The sequence below is a fragment of the Carettochelys insculpta genome, chromosome 3 (assembly GCF_033958435.1).
Source record: "Carettochelys insculpta isolate YL-2023 chromosome 3, ASM3395843v1, whole genome shotgun sequence".
NCBI classification, from domain to species: Eukaryota; Metazoa; Chordata; order Testudines; family Carettochelyidae; genus Carettochelys; species Carettochelys insculpta.
In genome coordinates this window covers 89,124,104-89,143,377 of record NC_134139.1, presented here as the reverse complement: position 1 = coordinate 89,143,377, position 19,274 = coordinate 89,124,104, and the positions used below count along the sequence as shown (strand labels likewise).

Genomic DNA, 19,274 nt, shown 5'->3' with positions numbered 1-19,274 from the left:
AGGGGTCTCAGGACTTGTTTATTCTTTCTACTGTGCAACTCTGGGTTACCATATACGACTTGTTTTTGTTAGTTTCACAGGTATCTGATGCCTTTCAAAAATGCCTGACAGTTGGGAGAATTTGATTTGCTTCATAGCCATAATAAAATGAATTCTATCATAAATGTGTCCAGCTGTTCTAGAGAGCTTCATGGTATTATGAAGAAAATTACTATTTTGTAGATCTTCTTCAGAATTTAAATATGACATTGTTTATTTTGCAGTATTAGTTAATTGAGTCTGTTGTAGAACACTTGTTAGCACTGTATGCAGTCATGGTAATACTGCCTGTTTGGAATTTCTTTAGGTTGTACTAGTGAGATGGAATGAACCATTCCAGAAACTGGCAACCTGCGATGCAGATGGAGGAATATTTGTTTGGATTCAGTATGAAGGCAGATGGTCTGTGGAGCTTGTGAATGATCGTGGTGCACAGGTTGGTATAAAGATTTTCTCTTTAATGAAGAATAGTCAGGTTATAAGAGAATAGGTTCTAAATGAAAAAGATGAAGATGCAACATGCACTCTTCCTTTTTTAAAATAAACAAACAAACAAACAAATAAATTTAAGTGACTGTACAGAGACTGTCATAGAGATTCCTGCCACATTGAGCTGCTTGGTTTTTACAAACAAGATAAAATTTGCCATGAAGTAGACATCCAGGACAAGATTCATGCTCTATTTAAGACCTCAAAACAGGGCTTAAGTAAGACTTACTTGGGGATTTAGTGACCTACTCGTGAATTTCATCCAGAGAGAGCATGATAAAGGGAATAGTCTTTTATTTTACTCTTTTGTATCTAGTTAACAATATCAAGATTTTTAAAAAAAAACTCTTGTTATTGGTTCTCAGTGTATTAATGTGTTTTTCACTCATGGCACGGTGTGAAATTGCTAAATTGTGAATTAATTACCCTCAGGATCTCGTCTGTTTTCCATTGCCATGTGATACAAAACTCATTATTTTAAGCAAGTTTTATGTCACCTCATTTTAATCTCTTGTTAAACTTTTTCAAAATGAATCATATATAAAATAGGCATAGTAATACTTGCAGGGCTAATTTAACATTTGAAAAGCACTTTGAGAACTTGAAATGAAAGCTAGTATGAAAATGCCAAGTATTAATATTGTTGTTCATTCATTTCTGGGAAACACCCATGAAACCACAAAGCTTCTGTAAGAGAAGAGACTAGCACATTAACATTTTACCAAAATGTTATGAAAATATTTACCACTTCTAACGGTGTAGCTCTTTGGCGAAACTATCTTCATTTGGTGCTATGCAAGAGTGCCTCAGTTGTAACATTATTGTATGAATAATGCCTTATCTCTTATCTATGTCTATGTTAAGGTGAGTGACTTTACATGGAGCCATGATGGGACTCAAGCACTCATCTCCTATCGGGATGGATTTGTGCTTGTTGGTTCAGTCAGTGGACAGAGACATTGGTCTTCGGAGATTAACCTGGAGAGTCAGATCACCTGTGGCATATGGACTCCTGATGATCAGCAGGTACTGACACTTTGAGAAGGGAAATGTAATACTGGTATTCATGCTTCATGAAGTAACGCGTCGAAAAGCCAGTGCAGACAGTAGAATGAATATACTGTAAGAACAGTTTCCCTCAGAACTGAGACTAACCAGAGCACATCTAAATATTATGACTGTTTAACTCCAAAGGACATTTTCATGGGCTATACAAAAGCATTAGACAATGTGATCCTAAATTACTGTGTCATCCAGAGCCATTTTTCAATCCTGTAATTCTGAAACTTTTGGGACTTCATTTCAAAATTAGTCTTGTGAAATTATGCATGTGAAAAGGGAATGTGCTGATATCCACTTATTTGGTATGTACAGTTTTAGTGATTCAAACGAAGTGGGGTAAGATGTACAAACAGTTATTTAACTGGTTATTAGAACTTGCAGTTGACTACTTTGCACATGCAAAAAATGAGATTGTGTTTGTGATTTGTGCATTTGCAATTGCCTTTTTGCACAAGCAGATGAACCAACCCACTTTTGACAATAAGGCTGAGAGAGAGAAGGGTCTGAAACAATCAACAGTCCTTTAAAAAAGAAAAAGATTTCTTAAACCATGAAATACTCCTTTCTACGTTTTTAAAAAGGTAGATGTAAAATTCTCCATTACTGCTTTCCTAATTCAGCATTATATGCTGGTCGTAGTATCAGTTACTGAGGTAGTTCCTTGATTATCATTTGCAGTATATTTAATGGCTCTTACACCACTCAATTCATGTCCTTACTTGAGTAGTCTTTCCTTCTGTGGATTTCATCCTCATGATGGTTAATATGTTTGTCATAGGGTTCTGAGAGAGAGGATGAGGACAGATTATTTTGTGTAAATAGAAGCTGTATTTTATCAGGATTGGACCATTTTATTTGTGTGCTTTATAGGTCCTTAAAATATTCTCAGATCTGGGTTTTAGGTGCCCATGACAAATTTAGAATCTGTGCAAAACATAAGTCTGTGCAGACCTTGCTAGGAATTATTAGTCGGATATTATAATAACACTTCATATTTCCACAGAACTTGCTTATAATCATAAAAGCACAGGACTTGAAATCTCAGAGTACTTTAACAAGTATAATGGATTAATTATCATAATGTCACCCTATTGAGACAGATAGCTTAACGTTCCCTTTTTGAAGCTGAGGAACTGGGATTAAATGATTTGCTTGAGGTCAGTGGAAACAAATAAGAAGCGCTAAGTCCCAAGCTTTATTCCTTGACTAAAGTACCTTTTCCATGGTGTCTTTCTCCTGTTTCTTTAGTTAAACTTTGGTAACCATTGAGATTTTAACTAAAAGTTAATTGATAGCTAGTTAATTCCAATTATCTATCAGATGTGTACATGCGAAGGCACAAACGTTTATGTAGTACCAAGGTTAGCATGTACAAACGTAACAGAGAGGTCGCTGTGTTAGTCTGTAGTCTTTGAAGTACTACATGACTCCTTTTTTGTTTTGTTAATATACCAATGTGTTAACTGGTTTATAGATAAAGTGAACTAGCTAACTTGAGTTAAAAATCTTTACTGTAGGTATGCTTTTATAGTAACTGTGAGTTGATGCTGCGTGAATGCTGTCATATTCTGACATTTTACACTCAACCCCCATGTTTGTACATTTAGCTAACATTATGCTTATTTGCATGCATTATCCAGAGACAGTGTGCAGATGAGGATAGCTTTCAGTATGCCCTTCATCATAATACTCTGGCCATGTAAAAGAACAGGCATGCGGTCCAAATAAAGAGACTGTGACCAGGTGATTATGTAGGATATGAGCAGACTGTGCACTTATATGGTAGCACTTAGAGGGGATGGACTGTATTTTGTTACCCTTAGACATGCAGGAACAGGACTGGATTTGACTCACACCAGTTTTATTCCTGAATAACGTCGAGTGCAGCAGAGTTAGGCCTAACTGATATTCATGAGAATGAGATTAGAATTAAGCTTGCACCATATTCTGTTCTACAGGTTGAACCTCTCTAGTCTGGCATACTCTCCTCTGAAAACATCTGTGGTCTGGCATGATTTTAATTAGACAGATGACACTTATCGTGACTGCAGCCAAAGTTTCCTGTTGTCCTATAAAGTTTATTTAAAGCCACAAGTCCTGACTCGCAGGGTTCTGTGCTGTTGTTTGGCTCTAATTTACCCCTAAATTACTTCCAAGAGCCTAGTAAGCTGTGGAACTGTTGGTAATGCTGCTAGACAATAGTGACCTCTCAAAGTCTGGGAAATTATCTTATGCAGCATTGGTCAGGTCCTTAGAGAGCCAGATTAGAGAGGTTCAACTTGTACCGTAGTTTCAGGGCCTTCCCTGTAACTTGGTGCTGTGCCACTTGGTAATATAGCAAGCAGCCAGTAAATGCCAAATTTTGAAAGCAAATCCCTCCCCCACTTTTTAATTAATATCTTTCACACCCGATACTCATGGAAAGTCATATTGAAGGCACTCCTGGAAGGTATTTCCCCAAATGATACTGTGACCTTTAATACAGTTCAGTATAAAGGTTAAATTTCCATGGCTGCTTATCTTTTGGTTTAATTTTCTGTTGCCCTAAGTGAAGTTTTAGTGTCGTTCCTCCACCCCACCTCACCTCCTCTGCTTCCTCTCTTTTCTATGTGAGAACTGCAAAATGTTCTTTTTCATTTTTTAACATAGAACGGAGGAAACCTAAATATTTGTTAGATATCAATGGACACATGTTCATTCCATGCCCTAGCCAACATAGATAAACTCAGGGGTTCTATTTAATTTGCTGGGAGAGGAGATTTGCTCCACTACCTTGGCAAATGGAAAGGCTCTGTGTTGTGAAGTGTTACATTTGCCTTGCTTTCCCACTAGTTTGCACTTTGATCTCTTCTCCTTCCCTTTTCTGTTCTCACACAGGCCTCCTCTTTTCCTCCAGTTCAGTCACAATTCCCTCCCCACCCCTCACTGTCATGAACAGTCAGCGATGACATGTCCTATCCCCTCCTCACCAGCAGCCCACTTGTCCACTCCCTCACTCTTTGTTTTTGCTCATTGGAAAGATTATAGAAATGCTCTTTCCTCTCTGTCCTGCTGCAGCCTCTCAGAGCAGCACCTGCTAGTGCTCCTGTCAAATTCTGCGGTGTCCAATGTGCTTGCCACTCGCCACACGTGGTGAACTGGACACTGTGGTATGAAAAAATGTGGCTCCATAGAGCCGTACAAGTGGCGCGTCCTCCTCCTGCCCCCTGCCTGTGCCCCACCACTTGATGGGACAAATGCATCGTGGTGACAGTAGCTCCTTCCATGGCTCTTCCCCGTCAGCTCCAGCCGCATCTCTGGTGAGTTGCTGGCAGTTTGCACACGGGGTGTGCGTGCGTGTGCTTGGCTGTTGGGGAGGGGGAGGGCTGTGGTGAATACGGGAGGACGACAACTACAAATGTGACGATCCTCCAACTACTATTGGACACCGCTGATCTAATCCATCTATGTTAGGGCTAGTTTACACAACAAAATTAATTAGATCAACCCAGCAATGTTGCTCAGGGGCATAAGAAATCCACAACCTTGAGTGACTAAGGCTATGTCCCCGGTAGATCTTTTGTCGGCAAAACTTCTGTTGCTCAGGAGTGTGGAAAAAACACACTTTGGGCTGACATAAGTTACACAGACAGAAGCGCTAGTGTGGACAGAGCTGCGTTGGCAGGAGATGCTCTTTGGCCAAGGTAGCTACTGTCACTCATTGGGGGTGGTTTTACTATGCCAGTGGGAGCACTGGTGTAGAGCCGGTACACAGGAGATCTTTTAGTGGTGCAACTGCAGTGATACAACTGTGGCAGTGTAAGCCTCTGCTATAGACATAGCCAGTGCTCCGTCTGATTTTTTCCCTCCTTGGGTGGAAAAAATTTTGTTTTGTGCACCAAGGTGTGTGAAGATGGCCCTGGCAGGTGCTGGTTAACTGAGCTTGCCAGTTATCTGGGTGCCAGATAACACAGCTTCTACTGTAATGTTGGATGACCTCTGTTAAGTCTATTTATCATATAAAGTACACCTAACAATATCTTTCCAGCCCCAAACTATGCTTCCCAACCCCATTTGTCTCTGTGTTCTGTCAGCTCCTGACGACATCCCCCATCTAACTTCCACCCTTCTCAGGAAAACTCTTTCTGCATCAGTCCTTGTTAAAAAATATCAGTAACATTTGCTAACCCCTGGCCCCCTCAACAAACAAAAAAAGAATTATTTTAATAGGTGGTGATAAGAAAGCTGTTCTTTTGTTACCTGCAAGGATACATTTGTAGACTTGGATTACAAAATCATGTTTGTAATGGTTTTTGGCCATGTATGGAAATTTATCTCTAGATACTAGAGCTGGGAGAAGGCTTTGACATATCTCATAATGACAGGAAGGTGCTGTATTGCCAGAGGGTGGGACAGGAACTGCACACAGGGCTCAATTCTTTCACTTATGACTGGTTGATAGTGATGTAACTCCACTGACTTCAGTGGGGTTACTACTGAGCTCGGCTGGTGTATGAGAGAAGAATCAGGCTCATTGTCTTCAATATAGTAAAGCAGTGTTGAAAATTAATGAATTTGTTTTAATTCTTGGAACAGGCCATATTCGGTTGTTGCTGTTAATGTCTCAAGAGGCACGATTAACCTACATTTTATTCCCTGCATTACCAGTAAAGTAAATTATTAGACTTTTTTTTACAGTCATAAACTCTCCTGTCTACTTTCTCCTTTCCTACGATCAGATTCAAGGGCTTATTAATATTCTGTTTGACCTGGGGTGAGGAGGAGAGTGGTTGATGTGAAACATCACAAGGTACCTTTTCTTTCTTCAGTTTGCTATGAAAATAAATATATGGGCACTTTTCTAATTTAGATTCCAGTCCTGCAGATATTGCCAGGCGTGTTGCTGACTATCACAAGTAGTTCCATTACAGTACCATAGACAGCAGTAACTTGGGTGTATAGGACTGGGTGCTTCAATTAGCCATGTATAGCTGTGTCACTATTGTTAGCAGTGTTGCAGAAAATAATCAAAGCTTTTGGAACATTGGTAGTTTGCAGTGCAAGGCCACATTGGGGTTTTGAGGGGGAGAAATTGAGGGATGTAATGGGTCTAGAGCACTGGTGGGCAACCTGTAGCCTTCTGGGCCTCCACCTGCGGCCCCCTGACACTTCTGTTGTCTCCCTCTACTACACACCTCTCGAACACCAGGGCATCAGCACCCTGCACTTCCTACACCTCCCCTTTCCACCCAGCACATTTAGAGCAGAGCAAATTGCCTGATTCATGCTCCATTCCTTCTTCTCACTCTTGCTCCCACAGCTGGAATGCCAAAAATCAGCTGTTCCTGGCTGTTCCAGCGCTGGTTCGGAGTGGGAGAAGCAAGCATGTGTGGGGCTTTGGTGCCCAAGGAAGTTAGAGGCACGGGGAGGGAGGTCAGCGGGCTGCAGGTGGATTATGGCCCACTGGGGCAAAAGAGACCACTCATGCTGCTCATCCACTACTCCTGGTTGCCCACTAGACTCTAGAGCATCTTAGTTCATCTGTGCCTGGCTGAGCCTGCTGACCTTCTCGCTCCTGAAACTCAAAAACACTTCGTAGCCTTCACTGCATGTATTTTTTTCTTAGTCTTTATACTACAGTAATACCTAAAGGCACTAGTTAGGATCCAGGCACCCCCCCTTGTTGGGATTGTACAAACAAAGTCTCTGCACCAATCTAGTGCAAAGAAAACCTCTCCGAGGCCAGACATTCCCTATGTTAGGGAACCAAGTGCCACAGATTTAGACTCTGATATCACAACTGACTGCATTTTAGACACACCTTAGCTCCCATAGAACGCCCTGTTAACTTCAGTAGAGCTCTGTACAGTGAATACTTCTGGGGGACTTCTGTGCCACTGCACACCCCCCGAATTCATGTTCTCTGCAGAATTTTTTTCTCTGTGGACTATAGATTTTGCTGGAGAGGAAATGTAGTTATACCTTTCACCCTCCAGGGGCTGCGGCATTGAGAAGAGCGAGAGGGCAGCCTGCTGGAGTGGCTGCATTCCTCACAATGGGACCAGGTGAGAAGGCACCAGCTGGACAAAGCATGGCGTACAGGGCTGCTGGAGGAGTGTGTCACAGACCTGGGTTCAGAAAGTCTATGGGAGACAAACTAGGGCACAGACTCAGGCGCTAGTGGGATTTCAGCGTTGAGCTGCATCGGAGTGGGAAGTGGACTGTGGGGACAAGGGGCTGCAAGGACACACAGGGCTACATCTACACTAGAAGCATCTGTCTACAGAAGTTACTGTCCGAAGAGATGTTCTGACAAAACTTCTGTTGACAGATTGCATCTACACTTAAAAGCGGATCAACCTTTTGACCTGCTCTGTCAACAAAAGAGCCGCCGGAGTGTCTACAAGGAAACTGTCAACAAAACGCATTTTGTGTGTAGATGCTCTGCAAGTTTTGTTTACAGAACTCTCTAGTGTACATGTAGTCATAGGGACAGGACACATAAATGCAGGGCATATGTGCCTCTCTGAGTGGGAGAGGCTAGGAGTCAGCCAGGGTTTAAATAGGGGAGGTTCCCCAGTTCCCTAACAATACTCACCATAAAAAAGGGGGTTCTTACTTCTGTCCACACCCAGCAATCCTCCAGGTTCACTACGAGGCTGCTTCCCTCCCCTTAGTTCCTCCATTATCCTGACCTCCTCAACACTTTACATTGCTTCTGAGTGGTGCAGGAGATACTGGATTGTAGTTTAAATGAGTTACTTAATGTTCTGTATTAATACACTTAGTAAGAAACCTGTTAGTCAAAGAATCATTCCCTGAATCTTTTTTGTCTGTGTTCCTACAGACATACTTGATGGTTGTTAATTTGAAATAAATAATCAATATAAGTGAAGCTGGCATGATTATATTACTATATAATCATATATTATTGTTATTTTGATTAATAAAATGTTCAGAATTTTAAAATATTGTGCCTAGATTTTTTTAAATGTTTAGCACCCAATTCCCCCAGGAATAAAATTGCTGGATTTGCACTTCAGAAATTTACTGTCAGGTCCTGCTGAGTGCAGATTGAAAACCTGCAGAAACAATGTCATGCAAGGCACTACATTTAGCTGTTTGGAGTGGAGATCCATCGGTTACTAGCTGAAGTTTTCTTACGTGCTCCACAGTCCTTCAGATATCTGAGGTTGAACTACAATAATAAAATGTGAAGGTGCAGAAGGCCCTGGATATGGGACTGTGCTTCTAATGTGCTGAGTACCTCCAGGGAAATTCTCAGGCAGCTTTGCAACCTTGATTTATGAGTTCCCAATTAATAGTTTAAAGATTAGGAATAGGAGCAAACTGAACTCTTTTAGGTTTGTGCCTCTAGGGCATCTACAGATAATTTAATTTAGTGGAGGACAATGAATGACACAATGAGTGATAGAATTAAAGACTTTATTTAAATTGAAACAATTGGTTAAAGCAAACAGGCCTTACTGCACGCATTATGGTCATCTCAACTCAAAAAAGATATCTTGGCACTGGAAACAGTTAAGAAAAGGGCAACAAAAATGATTAGGGTTATGGAATGGAGCCATATGAGCAGATATTAATAAGACTGGGAATTTTCTGCTTGGAAAATAGATGACTAAGGGAGATATAATAGTGGTTTATAAAGGCAAGCCTGATCTGGGAAAAGTGAATAAAAGAAACATTATTTACTCCTTCCCATAATACAAAAACTAGAGGTCACCAAATGAAAACAAACAAAAGGAAGGATTTCTTCACACAAAGCATAGACAACCTGTGGTGCTCCTTGCCAGAGGATGTTGAGAAGTCTAAAACTACAACAGGGTTGAACAAAGAGAGAGAGAAATTCATGGAGGCTAGGTCCCTCCATGGTTATAAGCCAGGACAGGCAGGAATGGTGTCCCTAGCCTCTCTTTGTCAAAATCTGAGATTGAGTGATAGGCAATTGATTGCTTGATAATTACCTGTTCTGGTCATTCCCTCGGGGTCATCTGGCATTAGCCATTGCCAGAAGACAGGATAGTGAGCTACATGGCCTTTTGGTCTGACTCATTATAGCCGTTCTGATGCCTAGCCCATACACTGTGTTTATGCTCACGTTTCAAAGTGAAAATAGTATGTCCTTGGGTGAGAAAAAAGAGTGCAGAATCCTTTCTCTAACAGTACCTCTGGGCTGGATGAGCTCGCTCTAATTTAAAATTAGTGCACTGCCTTTTCTGTACCCAGTTATAACACTACATAATCTATTTTTACCATATCTTTATTTACACTGCCATATTTAACCATCCATACACTCAGATCTAAATACCTTCTACATTGTTACTCACTAATATCAAACATCATTCAAATTTTCATTTGCATCATTTGCACGTTCTGTAGCTACCATTTTCCAGATCACCCCCCAAAATTCCCTTATAATGCCTGCTAAAATCAGTTAACCCAAATCCATATTTACTACATGTCCTAACATTATGTCCAATGTCATTTCTATTAATACCAGTTATTGAGTCATGCTAAAACGAGGTTCAGCTAATATGAAACCCAGGCTTTGGGTTTAAAGGTCTGCTCTCTACTTGCATTTCAGCATATTTTAAATTACCATAAACAAACTTTGCCCTATAGGGTACCCCCTCAGCTCTCACTGAGTCTAATTAGGAGTGAGGACCCTCATCACCTCACAGAATTGGGCCCACCAATATCAACTCATTAACAAGAAGCACACTGAAGTTATAACTTATTCAGTAGGATCATGAATCAGATCCTTAAAAAAAATAATAAAAACATAATCAAACCAGGTTTCTTAGTTTGCTGTTTACCTTAGAAGCTTCCTCTCTTCTCTTCCCTCTCCTCCGCTCCCCCAAGCCCAAGTCTTCTGGGTATGTGTAATAATTTCTGACTGAAAGGTCTCTCCCTGGTACTTCTGTTGAAGACTCCAACTACCCTCCACATGCCCTTGTGATAGGCGACCTCAGATGCCATCCATTTCCTATGACTTTCTTGGTTTCTTCCTGCTACCCTGGCATGCTGCCCCTGGTTTCTCCCCTTCCCTTTACCCACCAACATGGTGTCACCAACTCTTCTTTCCCTAGCATGCTTTCCCCCTCAGGGCTTCTCCATAATAGAGGAGAAGATCCAAAGGTGTGGAAACTGTACATCCAAGACTACCTTTTCCCTGACACACCCTCTTTCTGTCTCTGCTGTAGGGCCTACAGGCAGGCAGGGTTGCGTGGCAGGGCAGGTCTGTGTCTTTAGCCCAAAGGTTCCTGCACAGAGCCTCTGTCACATGACCAGCCCTGGGTAGCACAGGGCTAGAGGAGCGTTTTGTGTTGCCATGACAGCTCCTCTTGCACTTACCAAACTCCTGTGCCACTCTCTTCAGAGCTGGGCACCTGGCCAGCAGCCACCACTCTCTATGCCAGGTTTTACAGAGAGGTGTTTCTGAGCCTGCGGGCTTCCTCAGACATACACCCTGTGACCACCAGGCCTGTGGAGAAGTGAGACCTAGAGGCTGGTCTGCTGTCTCCACATGGCCTAGCCCTGCTGCCTATGGCACCCCACCTAGCTGGCCGCTCTGAGAACCATCACCCACACTCATTCCTACTCTGGCAACTCAGGCCTGCCGGCTTGTGGCACTCAGCATGCCTCTCCCCAGCTATGGTGACCTGCATGCCCATATCCCTGTGGTGTGCCTTTACGGCCAGCCCTGCCAGAATCAAAAACAAATTCTGAAATTTGTCAGGTCTATTAAGAGATCCTGAATGAGGCTTAATTTTGCTTGGAAATTCTTTCTCATGGCAGGCTTGCAAAAGTTGGCATGTCTGCCTAGGCGGTCAGCCTGCCAAGAGGAGTGACTTTAGCCCTTTCATCTCTCAGCACCCTGAAATACCTTGGTGTGTACTCCTGGTTTTGTGGAGAGGAATCTGACCAACAAATCTGCCCTGGTCATGGTGTGAGCTGTCATAGTGTAACCTTCCACTGGGCTTTGCTTGAATCTCTGTGCCTTCACATATTGCACACAGATTGTGTTTGCTTCTTCCTCATCAGGGAAGGAACTGGGCTGGACTTCGTCTGAAATAAGGGCAAGTAGCTGTGCATAGCTGAAAAAAAGATCTAATGTAGAAATAACAGAGTTTTATGTGTTCAGAAGTTACGGTCCATTATGCTGTTTTCCCCATCTCTTATTAACCAGCGTACCGACGAATGGATTGTGGTCCAGACATATGGATTGTTTCCATTTACCATATCACTAGTTATAGTCAGGAGCTGGAGCTGCGGCATGATTCAGTTGCTTGCTACTACTCCAGTGCTTGCATTTATCAAGTTTAATTATGCACATGCATCCAACACTATGAAAATATCTTGAAGATGGGATTCTAGTGAGTTGATAGAATGATGAAAGGGAGCTATGTACATGTGGCAGTGACAGGGATAGGGGAATTTACTCTAATTTTGTTAGACGTGGGATTCGGGGAAAAGAGATGAAAAATTGCAGGATGTAAGAGCTGAAACTATAATCAGTGCATTTGGTCTTTCTTTATTAAAATATCTCCCATCATCTATGATGGGTTTTATAGGCCTATATAAAACAACTTTGAAAAATGCCAACAACTACCTATATTTTTGACTCTTTGCACATCCAGATATGTTTTTCCCCAATCAAAATTTTGAATGCATCTCGCCTCCCAATGCACTTATACATATTTAGGATAATTAGAAATGCTCAAAATTGAAGAGAAGACATTGTAATATTCAAGAAAGCACAACAAGACATTTCCATTGATAGATACAGTGCACAAATCACTGGAGGGTGGAAATGGCTACAGAATTTTCATAGCATGTAAAAGTATTGTTAATCCATTTACCCAATCTACAAGGAATGCATTGGTTAAATTACATATAAAAGGGACCGTGTGCTTTGTGCTGCATAGTGGAGCCAAATATTGGTAACAATACCATCAAAAAAGCAAACAGACAACAGGAAAAGAATACTTCATTTGGTCTTTAAGACAAGTTCTTTTACTTAGAAAAACAGATAAATCCTGTTCAATTTCAATATCTTAATATGTTGGGAGTATTGTACAGGCTTTCATAGCAGGCTTGTCATTAAAATGAATGACCTCAGGTTGTTCTTGCTAAGAGTTTTATGAATGTTTAATACCCTGATGCAGTCTTTTCTAGACAGAGCATGTGGGATTTTTATATATACTCAAAATGTTTAATGAGGAGACTTTGCTACTTTTCATACATATATATTTTTAAATGTTAGAAACAAATAATATTTTATATTTGTTCTTTGCTTAGTAATTTGACTGTTAAGAGAGCACATTAAAATATCAGAGCTTTAGGAAAGAAAGTAAAGCTAGTTCAGTAGATGCTCTTTGGCCTCTCTCTCCTTCTCTCTCTCCCTTTTTATTGGTTTATTTTATGATGCATTGTACAATTATTCCAGAAATAATAGGTTCCTCTGGGCTTTCTTGGGTTCTCTAAATAGCTTCCTGTAGTGTTCGGACCCGAGTCTTTCCCTTGCCTTTTTGTAGCAGGTGGCTGGTATTGCACCATTTGCTGAGCCCACAGCTTTCTGGGAGAAGGATGATAGCAGGTGGGAGAACTCAGAGCACACCACCACTTTGCAGCTGAGCACCGACAGTTCATTCTGTGTTGTGTTCAGGGAGCAGTCACATTGTCTGTTTGATAGCACAGCAGGTGCTTTCTAGGCCTCACCTCTGTCCTCACGGGAGTTTTTTCAACATAAGGACTAAATACATTTTACCCAGCCCTTCTGTGGTTCCTCTGTGGCTTTAAGGGCCTTTGGTGTTGTTCCGTTTGGGATTTATCCTAAAGAGGCCTTTGACAGAGACCCTGATCTGGACTCTGCTCGGAGGGGAACCAGTGCAGGCACTAGGTGAGGGAGTGACCAGTGTAACCAGAATTTATCCTTCACAACCTTGTGGGTTGAGTCTCGGAGGAGGCATAGGAGCTGTTTGAATATGAATGTGTTTGTACATTCTGTTCATGGACCCTAGAGATCAGCCATCAGCATAAGTGCTGCTTGTGGCTCTGTGCTAAAATGGATGCTGTATTGGTGGTCAACTTTACAAATTGCTTCTCGTCTTGGTTGACCATAACCCAGATTTATTAAGCTTTGGGTTCTCTGCCAAGCCTTCCAATTCACACAGGCATTTGAGGAAGCTCCTTCCACATAAAATCAGTAGCAGTTGTGAAGTTACTAATGGATTCATGGAGTCTCTGTCATATCCCTGTTTTGGGGGCAAACATGGTGCTTGGGGTGGGATTTTTGATATTTTAACAAACATTTAAAAATGTTATTCATTTTCTCTCGTGGTGGGCAGGAGTGTTGAGCTTGTCATTCTTATGATGACTGAACGTGTCTGATCTCCTCTTGGCCTCGAATACTTTATCCCAGCTCTCATTCCCTTCCTCACAGGCTCTGTGATCCGCATTGACCCAGAATAGCACAGTTGTCATTTACTAAGATTTAGTCTTTGATGTGGCTGGAGCTTGACCCATTAATAGCCTTGAAAATTACGACCTAAACCTTGGAGGCTATGGAGAGGCCTGATGTGTTTACAAGGCCTGAGCCACCGAGTCATGTAGGCAGCCAGGTGCTGTCACATCTGTAATCTGGGTATTGTCTTCGCTTTCAGCTTCAAATGCAGTGAATAGCAGGAATCCAGTTTGGGGCTGATGAACAAATGGATTGGTGTGGCCAGAACCCTCCTGCCCCCGACTGCTTTTTCTAGAAGAAGGGATGAAATTTGCCAGCAAGCTAAAGTGGAAGAAGGGACTTGTTTCAGTGTCCATGCTTTCTGGTCTTCCAGGCATAGAGAGGAGTCATACAGGACCTTGAGGCTTCCCAACATTTTGATGAATGGAGGGGCTGTCTGCCACCACTGGAAGGTGGAGAAAACATCTCAGGTAGCTGTTCAAAGCATTTCTGTGTGCTGACTAGCAACCTTTCCGTCTCTTCTGGTCCCATCTTAAGGCAGCTGCTGCTCACTCAACAGCTGATTTCTTGTCAACATTCTGATATTTCAGTAGTGGTGGTGGTTGCATCAGTTGAGAAGGAATGGTTCCCTCCTTACTTTCTCCTTGCTCCCAGGCAGGTGGTCCTCTGTTAGTGGTCTATATCTGCAGCAGGTTGTAGAATCATAGAATCCTAGGACTGGAAGAGACTTCAGGAGGTCATCAAGTCCAGCGCCCGGCACAAAGCCTAACTAAATCATCCCAGCCAGGACTTTGTCAAGCCAGGACTTAAAAACCTCTAGGGGTGGAGATTGCACCACCTCCTTAGGCAACTCATTCCAGTGCTTCACCTCTCTCCTACTTTTTCCTAATATCCAACCTAGACCTCCCCCACTGTTGCTCCTTGTTCTTCCATCTGACACAACTGAGAACAGCCTCTCTCCATCCTCTTTAGAACCCCTGCTTCAGGAAGGTTAAAACTGTGATTAAGTCACCCCTCTCTCTTCCCTTCTGGAAACTAAACAATCCTATATCCTTCAGCCTCTCCTTGTGGGTTTTTACTCACCCCATCTCCATGCTGATGCAGCTTCACTTGCCCCAGCCTTTTTTGCACATTCCCTGCCTACTTGCTCAGTTTGAAGAGACTAGCAGGCGTACAGTGCCTGTTTACCTCTCTTTACCAAACTCCAGATCTAGGGAGCCTGTAGAGTGGCCAGAAGTTAAGGAAATTACTGCCATTCACATCTTGTGTGGACATTTAAGCTCAGCCATGATCTGATTCTGTATAATAATAACCACCTATGAGTTCCAAATGAATAGAAACAAAACAGGGTGGATTTTACCTGCGGAGTCTTTTCTCTGTTGCAGTTTCACTAGTCCAAAGTGCCACCCTTGTCTCTAGGAATGTCTTTCAAAATGTTAAAAAATGAAAGTAAATCCCAGCACAGGGGCGGCATTTCCAGCCTGCCATTTTTATCTTTATACAGACAAGTCCTTCGCGTCCTCTCTGAGAGAAGTAGAGTAGGTTATGCTGTCTTTCAGGAAGTCTTGGCTCAGAGACAGTACAAGGAGGCTGCCAAGTGTGTCTGAGAATGCTGAGTGTCAGCTGGCTTCCAGCGCTTGACAGAGAGGTTTTTAGTAGAACTAATGGTGCTCACGCATCAAACAATGACCACTTAAAATTACCTGTGGTTTACGCGACTGCTAGGCAGGCATATGTGAAGAAAATGTGTTCCTGTGCCCATAAGTGCATTTCCTAACAAACTTTCTGGTTTGAAGAGTTGAGTGAAAGAGGAAAACCACACGCGTTAAAGAAACCTCACTGTTATTTCAGATTTCTAACCTCTGGTTCATGCTCTGGACTCCCATCTCTTGTTATCTAAAGATCTGTAGAAACAACTGATTATCTGCTCAAAACCTTCAAACGGTTCCATTTTTAAATTTTTTGCAGCATGTTTTTATTAAGGTTTTAAAGATTACGTGTTAGAACTGACTTAAAAGAGTAGTCTCTATATATTGTAAATGAGATATGCTATCAATCCAGAATTTAAACACATTAAACCAAGTGTTTCTGTGGTGGGCCAATGTCTTCATTTAATAATCTGATTGGTATGTTATGATGTGCAATAGTATGTCTCGAGAGTCATTGAAGAATGTAGAGACGGATACGTATTTTGTGTGACTAGTCAAAACTAGTCCAGATATAAATATTGATGTATAATACCCTCCCCCGCCCCAAACATCACAGAATTTGTTTGCCTTCAAACAGTATAGCACATTTATCTGTTTCAGATGGACAAGTGTCTGCATTATCTAAAGTCCACACTCAATATGCTGTTTGGGATCCAAAAGTTGAGAATCTACATGTATTTGGCTCTAGGAAGAATTTATAGTCTCTCTGGATAAGTTACATTCATTCTTTTGTCCTATCATCATGTTAGATAGGAGGAAAGCCAATTTTGGGTGGGAACCCTGGTTTTAGTATTTTACTGTGTCTTCAGCGTTGTCACCAAGACCTCCAGTATGTTTGCTTGGTCTTCTAGCTTGAGAGCTTTGTAATAGCTATCTTTTCTCTGAGGACTTCTGTGAAAGTATGCAGCCTATCAAGCAGCACCTGAGAAAAATGTTCATGTCCTGAAATGAGAATTCATCTGCTTGGCATAGATGGGGGCAAGCGTCAGGATGTAGTAGCACAGTGGTTTTCAAACTTTGAGTTGTCGCGGATTGGAATGCACTGTGTTGCTGGCAGCTGCCTAACACTTTGAAAACCACTGCTAGTCCCTACCTGTTTTATGATTGCACTGCACCCTGGAAGCAGCCAGCAGCAGGTCCCACTCATAGGCCGTGGGGCTATAGGGCCCCACATGCTGCTCCTGCCCTGCGCACCGGCTCTGCACTTCCCAGCCAATGGAAATGGGGCAGGGAGGGGAGGGGACAGTGCTTGTTTGTGAGAGTTGTGTGGAGTCGCTTGCATGCCTCTGCCTAGAGATGGACCCGGCACTAGCTGCTTCTAGAGCACAGCACAGTCCATGGAGCCAGGACAGGCAGGAAGCCTGCTTCTGCACCCCCGCTGCACCACTGACCACTGGAGATAACCCGGAGTCCAGCCTCCTCCTACACCCCAAACCCCACATCCCTGGTGTCACAAACTCACAAGTCGTGCCCACCCTTGACCGGATGGTCCTCAGGGGACACCCTTTTCAGTGCAACAGCCCTTCTCGGGGGTCCACTCTCTCTCAGGGTTTTCGCCTTCACCTGCACCTCTTGGCACCTTCAGCACATCTGTCTCTCCTCTGGGCCCCCTCAGGGAGTCCACTCACTTTGGACCCCCAGGGCCTCCACTCAGAGAGAAATAATGCAACTCCCTTTGCTAGACTGGAGCAACTCTCAGCCAGCTTAAAATGGGAGGATTTAATGAACACTGAACACAGCATAGGAATCCTCAGGGCTTCTGTGTCTGTCTTCCCTTGCACAGTATGTCTGAGTCTCCCCTGCATCCAGGTGGGCTCTACTTGATCTCTTTCCATTCCAATCCAGCAGCTCTTTCCTTCCAGCCCAGCCTCCAGTATTTGTCTCCAGCAGCTCCTTCCTCATCCTTTGTCCTCTGTCCAGGTGTATGGGATCATCTGGGTCTCTTTTCTCTGCCTCTCCTCTCATCCCTCCTTTGTTCCCCACAGGCTGGAACTAGCTGGTCAGGTCACTGGGGCCCTCTCTCTGCATCTCATTGTCCTTCCTCTGGCCAAAACTAGCTGTGACACCCTGGCTGGGTCTCCCCATCAGCAGTTGTTGGGGTCTCCATTATGCGTTGGTCCCTGCAACAGCAAACTCCCCCTCCCTTTGCCTCTTTAATCCAGTAACACCAGAGACACTGAGTGCCACCCCCTTTGCATGCGAACCCTTTGAAACCCCCCCCCCCACAGATTCCCCCACTTTTGTCACACCTGGTTCCAGCCCAGAGCTCCTTCCCACCTGCTGCACCCTCCTTCCTGGCTTCAGCTCACAGCCCTCACCCCCACATTCCAACCCTCTGCACAACCCCTGAGCCCTCTCCCAAACCTTTCATCCCTAACTCCATTGGGTTGCAGGCATCAACGATTTTCTTCAAGTGGGTTGCCAGAAAAAAAAAGTTGGAAACCCACAGAACTAGTATATCATCCATGCATTGGCTCTTGCATCATTTGTGTTCCTGAAGGGAATTGAAGCCTTGTTTTTTCAGGTTTTCTAGGTTGAGACAGTAATGGAAAATCTAACACATTTTCTTCAATTTTTTTTTTGTGCAAATTGTGGTGGTGCTTCTTTCTGTAGCATCTTTAAAATTCAGGAAATCATATCACAGCAGCTGAATTTTTAATGGCAATAAAAAGCACTCTGCAGCAGAGCAGCTGTCTGCTTCTGAACGTATCCCACCCACTCCCTGCATTTTTAGATAGGAAGAGTTGGTATGAAGCCAAAACACTGTTCTGAATGTGCTTGAATAAAAAAAATCCTGAAGTTGTTGTTCAACACCAGAGGAGCAGCCTATTGCTATTTTCAGATATAACACCTATAAAGGAAGGGCTCACAAGGGAATGCACAATAATTTTCCTTATACCTTGTCTATTATTAAATACACCATTGTAAAAAGATGTATGTAAGTTTGTTTATGTTTTAAGTGGTTTACAGTAATCTAATCCTGGATCACAAGATAGATTTATCTTTATTAATGTGAGGGTGGTACGGCAAAAAGTTGCAATGTGGATTCCAAGATAAATACTAATATTTGGCCAGATGGCTGAATTAAAGCAAACAAAACTTCTGATGCAGCCTTCTTGAACCATGTACTGCTTTTCTGAGAATGCTTGTACAGTTGTCTTTTTTTTTTTTTGGTTGAATGTCACTTTTGAGGCATTGTTTTATAATGAACAATACATATCTCTTTTTAAAAGAAGGTCAGAAATTCTACAGCAAATGAAGTCTGAAAGTGCCACTAAATTTTAGAAAGGCCTTGATTTCAGTACGTAAGGATGATTAGTCAAAAAAAAAAAACCCTACAGTTAAATAAATGAAGTAAAATCCTTAGAGATGAAATGGATGTTACTTAGAAAATCAATACTAGATTTTCAGGAGATATGTATGCTGATGAACAAAAGAGAATGAGAAAGGGAAAGGAGTAAATCGGTATGCTGTAAGGGCAAGGTTGGAGAGGCTATTCATGCTAAACA

The 19,274-nt window shown here is 42.5% G+C and overlaps 1 protein-coding gene across 2 annotated transcripts in view; it reads left to right on the top strand.

Annotated features, from left to right (window-relative positions):
• Nucleotides 1-19,274, top strand: part of TULP4 (TUB like protein 4) — a 247,965-nt gene that overhangs the window by 166,537 nt on the left and 62,154 nt on the right. For both annotated transcript variants that reach the window (XR_012645013.1, XM_074990303.1), the window contains exons 3-4: nt 347-475; nt 1,393-1,554. Coding sequence is in view for 1 of the 2 variants with exons in the window: in XM_074990303.1 (XP_074846404.1) it covers nt 347-475; nt 1,393-1,554 (291 nt within the window). In the remaining variant the exon portion in view is untranslated. The remainder of the gene's footprint in view (nt 1-346; nt 476-1,392; nt 1,555-19,274) is intronic.